This window comes from Zalophus californianus, chromosome 8 (assembly GCF_009762305.2).
Source record: "Zalophus californianus isolate mZalCal1 chromosome 8, mZalCal1.pri.v2, whole genome shotgun sequence".
Classification (NCBI taxonomy): domain Eukaryota; kingdom Metazoa; phylum Chordata; class Mammalia; order Carnivora; family Otariidae; genus Zalophus; species Zalophus californianus.
In genome coordinates, this window is record NC_045602.1 from 36,166,351 (window position 1) to 36,172,350 (window position 6,000).

At 52.0% G+C, this 6,000-nt stretch overlaps 1 protein-coding gene across 3 annotated transcripts in view; it reads right to left on the bottom strand.

Annotated features, from left to right (window-relative positions):
• MALL (mal, T cell differentiation protein like) overlaps nucleotides 1-5,784 on the bottom strand; it is a 29,400-nt gene extending 23,616 nt beyond the window's left edge. The window contains exons 1-2 of one of the 3 annotated variants that reach the window (XM_027622174.1): nucleotides 5,678-5,784; nucleotides 3,366-3,571 (exon numbers count right to left, since the gene is read on the bottom strand). In XM_027622174.1, the coding sequence (XP_027477975.1) occupies nucleotides 3,366-3,473 (108 nt within the window). In that variant the 5' untranslated portion in view covers nucleotides 3,474-3,571; nucleotides 5,678-5,784. Of the gene's footprint in view, nucleotides 1-3,365; nucleotides 3,572-4,189; nucleotides 4,305-5,677 lie in introns of those variants that run through there. The other 2 variants (XM_027622172.1, XM_027622173.1) reach the window with 2 other exon arrangements.
• Between the last annotated feature and the right edge of the window lie 216 nt (nucleotides 5,785-6,000).

A 6,000-nucleotide genomic window follows, 5' to 3' on the forward strand; every position in this document is an offset into this window, starting at 1 on the left:
CCGCAAAATAAATGGGTTTTTTTTTTTAATGTGCATTTTAATGTTTAAGAGTCTAAAATAAAGCAACCTAGGCAAAGATCTGTACGAGCAGGGTCCAGGGAACATGCAGATCCTCTTGCCACCCTAGTTTGTCACTGTCGTTACTGCACAAGAGCCTGAGACAGTCACCTGCTGCTGTCCAGACCTCACTGTGGGTGCTGGGCAAACAGTGGCTGGACGGAAGTGAGCCTGCAGACACCACTTATGTCCACCCCGGGCCACTCCTGTGGTCACAGACCACATCTGAATGCAGGTATGGAGTTCACTTGCTAACTGCCCCTTTTTGCTGGCCTGAGCTCCTGGTTTCAGAATCCACTCTCTGGACTCATGTCCTTAGAAAAGTATATGGCTATCTATGATGACTTAGGCCACCAGACTGAGAATCTGCTGGGATCCCAAGGCCTGTTGCTCTGTGGTCAGCCCCAGTGTGAGGCAGCAGGCAGCATGCCCAGGTGACTAGGGACAGAGGGGTTTCTGGTGGGCTGATTCTCACCCTTCTCTCCAGCCCAGCATATCTTCCGCTCAATGGGATCAGAATCAACCAACCAACTTGATATTCTCCCTCCTCTCCCGTTTACCTCCCAACCCTGGCCCCAGATATGAGGCAGGCACGCTTGATTCTACAGTCTGTGCTAGGAACACTCACTTAAGGAAAAGATGGTGCAAAATAGCATGTACAGAATAACCCCATTAAATACTTAACATATGTGTGTATATATGCATATGCATATGGATTATATTTATTATTATCCATACATATGGATCATATTTATTTCTATATTTTCTAAGTATTCCACAATGAATAAGGATCACTTGTGAATTAAAACTGAAGTTGTAGGGGCGCCTGGGTGGTGCAGTCGGTTAAGCGCCCCACTCTTGATTTCAGCTCAGGTCGTGATCTTGGGGTCCTGGAATCGAGCCCCACGTCAGGCTCTCTGCTCAGCATGGGGTCTGCTTGAGAGTCTCTCTTCCTCTCTCTCTGTCCCTCCCACTCATGCTCTCTCTCTCTTTCTCAAATAAAATAAATCTTTTTTTAAAAAAAACCCCTAAAATTGTAAATAAGGAAACATCAGACAAGGCCGAATGAAAGGACATTTACAAAATAACTGATCGCTGTTCTTCAGAAGTATGAAGACAGACTGAAGGAGACAGAGGAGGTAAGACACCCAAATGCAACGCCAAATCCTGGACAGGACCCTGGACCAGAAAAATGACATGAGTGGGGGAAATCAGCACAATGTGAATGAAGTTTATTAGAACAGTTGATCAATGAAAGTATCCGTGCTAATTTCCTGATTTTTATAGGTGTATTACGTAAGATGTGGACTTTAAGGGAAGCCGAGTAAAGAGTGTACGGGAACGCTCTGTCCTATTCACACAGCTTTGCTATAAATCTAAAATTACTTCAAAAGAAAAATAAATGAAAAAAAAAAGAAAAATAAATGAGTACAATTGAGCCAATGACAACATCCCACCCCCTAGAGATACTTAAGGCCCCAGCCTAAGCCTACAGGAGCCCAGCCTCGTGGGGCTGGATGCATGCGATGGCCCCTATCACGACAAAGTGCCCCCAGGGGGTTTCCTGGCTCTGTAAGCCCCTTCCCTCCAGCCTCCTGCCTGCTGGGCTCTCCTGGACTCCAGGCCTTCCCTGTTCTTGGCCCCCAGCCTGGAAATCCAGCCTGTCCTTTGAGGTCCAGCCCCAAAATTGATGCCTCCGTGGTAGGTCTGGACCCCTCCCTGACTTGACAAGGTCAGACCATCTCTCCTTGCTGATGCCACAGCCCAGGACAGTCACCGCCTCAAGCATAGGCTGACTGTGGAGGAGTGCTCGGGAATCTTTCTCCAGCAGACGGGGCACCTGGGAAGGCAGGACCCTCTACCAGGGGCTTGCAAGATTGACATAAAGCATGTGCTCGGTACAGAGTGGTGGCAAGAACCACAATCCTGGCAATTCATGTGGTTGTTCTGAGGTGAGGGACACGCCCGGGTCCGGGCACAGAGAACTTGCAAGAGCACTAAGATGTCATCAGCCTGGCAGGATGCCCATGCTTATGTTCCCCCACCTGCCCCCAGGGGGCAGGCCTGGCAGAAACCTGCCTCTTGGGTGGGGTTTCAGCTGGAGCCGCCCAAATGCTGGGCCCACCCTGCCTGGCTTCCTTTCTTGGTGCCATCAATGGGTGCGCTTTAACCAGTTTGCCACAGGGTCACTTGCTCAGGCCCAGCCTTCAGGCAAATGATGAGAGAGGGCCGGTCAGGTCTGATTGAAAGCTGGAACCACCTTCCCCTCCCTGGCCCGGGGTCAGCACTGCCAAATTCAGAGCTGTTAAGAAAGTGTTACCCACAAGCTAGATATTTTAGGACGTGTTCAAAACACGAAATAAACTCCTTTGCCCTGAATGGTTCACCAGATTTCGGTGTCCCCATGAGCAGAGAGGGGATGGTGGCAGCTGGCTCAGATGGGCACTGTGTCTACAGGGCTCTGCAGACTGCAACATGTGAGCCACCCCCGGCCCCTGGCAGGGGTTCGAGCCGCAATCCAGCTGCAGGGCATCTCAGAGAGTGTAACGCAGTCACAGGTCCCTGTGTGCAACCGGGGCGGCTCACACAACTGTTTTATGGCAGATGTCACGAGCTACCTCTTGCACAGAGTCTATAAGTCAAAGTTTAAAGTCAGCTGACATGACAGTTAATACTAGAAGACCTCCTCTCAGAAGGAAAGACAGAGTCCCCCCACCCAACCGTTTTGAACTTTAGAAAAGCAGAAACAAGCAAGTAGTTGGAGAAAAGAAACCATATAAAAGTCCATTTCCAGGGCACCTGGGTGCCTCAGTTGATTAAGCAACTGCCTTTGGCTCAGGTCATGATCCTGGAGTCCCGGGATCGAGTCCCGCATCGGGCTCCCTGCTCAGCAGGGAGTCTGCTTCTCCCTCTGACCTTCTTCCCTCTTGTGCTCTCTATCTCTCATTCTCTCTCTCAAATAAATAAATAAAATCTTTAAAAAAAATAAAAGTCCATTTCCAGCATCTTCCTGAGGACCCAGGATATTTTAGCAGCATCCCCCCCGCCACCCTTCACCGCCCCTCCGATCACCAGGTGGCCTGCCTGTCACCCACGGCGGGTGGGTTTGTTTTGGAAGGAGGAAACCCACCCATACTGCAGAAGTTGGGAGGAGTAGCACAGGGAGGGATTAGGGATCATCCCAGCTGAGTCTGAGAGGTGGGGGAGATGGGAGACCCACAGCTGCTCCGGCCCCTGCCCCCCCCCCAGGAGTGCCGGCTTCTCCTGAGCCCTCCCCTTCTGCAGGTGTCCCACGCTGCAGCACTCACCAGCTCGGGCAAGAAGAAGGCGTAGGGGATGGTGAAGAACAGCAGGACCCCCAGGGGCACTTCGGGCGGGGCGTAGCTGGTGGCGGGCGGCAGGTCCGGGGAGGCCATCTCTAGCCCAATGCCTGGTGCCCTTGGCTCCGCAGCGGCTCGCCCGCGCCGGCCCAGTCAAATATCACCTCCTGCCTGACACACCCATCAGACGTCGCCTGGGAGGGAAAAAAAAAAAAAAAAAACGTTCCAGCCGAGCAGGTCCTTCCACTGCTCTGGCCAAAAGCCTCCCCAGTGAAATGCAAATGTGGATTCGGCTTTGCATCAGATGGGCCTCGGCTCCCTCGGGCAGAGCCGCTGGGCACACTGAGGCACGGAAGGCAGAGACTCTCTTCCTACACTTAACCCTCCTCAGGAATTTTGAATCCGGGAGCATATTCACTCCAGGGGATACCAGCTACAGCCACCACCCTTCGACCGTGTGGCCAGAGTCTAGGCGAAGTCTTGCTCTGACCAGGACTGTTTATTAAGGGCCGACTATGAGCTAAACAATCTGCAGGCTCCCCACAGCCATGCTCACAGCTACACCATCTCTTTCCAAAGTGAGGAGGCTGAGAATCTGTTAGGTTAAGTTAAGGACACAGAGCTGGTCATGAATGATGTTGGGTCTTCTATCCGTCCGCCCCTGCTGCCTGGGTCCCTCCTTCTCCATTCCTGGGGGCCACCCTCCGTCTCAGAGGGGGAGAAGCTGTCCTCACTTCCAGCTCCAGTCCCCAGGAAATTGGCATTTCCTTCTCTCCTTGCATCCCCTTCCCCACCCTCCCTTCTCTGCTCACACAGCCGGTGGTGGGGTTCTCCCTCTCTAGAAGTCGGCCCCATCAGGCACCTGAGAAGGGCTCCGTTGGCTGGGTGCAGCCCCAAGTTTGAGCCTTCCTCCTTCCCTGCCACAGCCCTCACTGAGTGTCGCCAGGCGCTGGGCTTGGGGCCAGGCAGTTCCTTCCTGCCTCCCGCCCACCCACTGGCCAATCAGGGGGGCTGTGACCCAGTGGTCAAGCAACTCCTCTCACTCTCAAGATAGGTCCTGGAGACTTGAGTCCTTTTTCTTCTCTACCTTAGAGTCAACCACGTGCAGAAAGGCCTGGATCCCCAGAGTCTGCTCAGGGTGCTTGGGGTTGGGGTCCTTTCTCCCTGCCCTCAACGGTCAACCTCAGCCCCATGGGGTCAACCTTGGGGAGCTGCTCTCTGGTGAGGAGGGGATGTGGGAAGGATTGCCTTGTGCGCTGGGGTAATTAGCGTCTTCCACAAGAGGCCACTATCTATTCATCAGCAAGGGCAGTGCATTCTAGAGCCTGCCCTCCTGGGCACAGGTCAGTGGAACAGGCAGCTGGGCCTTTGCCTGGTCTGGGGCTAGGCGGCGGAGAGAGGGGTTTTGGACAAGTGAAGCCCAAAGCAAAGCACTGAAAGGGGAGGCAAAGAGCACACTGACTAAACCTCAAGCCAGCCTGGTCATTCCCTTCCCCCAGGCCTGCTGAGACCTAGGGAGAGAGTGAGGCCCTCATCCTACCTGTCATCTGGCCCCACCTCGTTTGCAAGATGAATTCAAGCTAAGCGGGCATTGCCTCAGGAATCCCACCTCTTGCCACCTCTCCTGCAGGTTGTGAATAAGCCCTGTGACACTCTTATGGCCTGTAGGATACTTGGACTTGACCACTGACAACATGGCATCATGGGAGCAGCTTAGGGAAAGCAAGAAGGAAAACACGGTCCTTAGCTCATTTCTCATCTATGAAGCAGTGGTAATAATAGAAACTGGAACCCTTAGAGGTTGACAGAGCCTGAGCCACTTCTACCTCCTGAGGCAATTAGTGTACTAAGAAATGAAGATGGGGGCTCCTAGGTGGCCCAGTCGGTTGAGCGACCGACTCTTGATTTCAGCTCAGGTCATGATCTCAGGGTCTGAGATGGAGCCTGGAATCAGGCTCTAGGCTGAGCGTGGATCCTGCTTGGGATTCTCTCTCTCCCTATCTCTGCCCCTCCTCCCCTCTGCTCACATGCGCTCTCTCTAAAAAAAGGAAAAAAGAAAAAGAAAAAAGAAATGAAGATGTGACAAAACATGGTTACAAAACTTTGGCATATTTTAAACATTTTACATTTAACCAAGTGATGTTATATCATATGTGACAAGGTATAGCACACTCCACTGAGGCAATTGATAAGAAAGCTACAAGATTCATAATGCACCACAGGGAGTGAGATCCCAGGAGGGACAGAAGTTTAGAGCTGTAAGAACAGCTTCTACTTGGAAGAAATAGAAAAAAGCTCACCGGTTCCTGAAATGATTCTGACTTTTGTATCATATTCCTGGAGGAGGTGTCGCAAAACACTCCACAACGCACTCCCGACGGCCGTCCCGCTGAAATGTCAGAAGGAGCCAATATCCCGGATGCATCAGGTCTGGTTGAATATCTTAATGGATGGCTTCAGATAATCAGACCGCGTGATCAGCACGATGCCCCCGCAGCATCTGACCTGCCGCGGAGGATGCAAGGAAGGGAGATTACTCTTGGGCAGTGTCTTCTTCCCCACTGCTGGTTTTTTTTTTTTCTTCTTCTTCTTTCTTTTTGGATCACTTTTTATTCTTTTACCT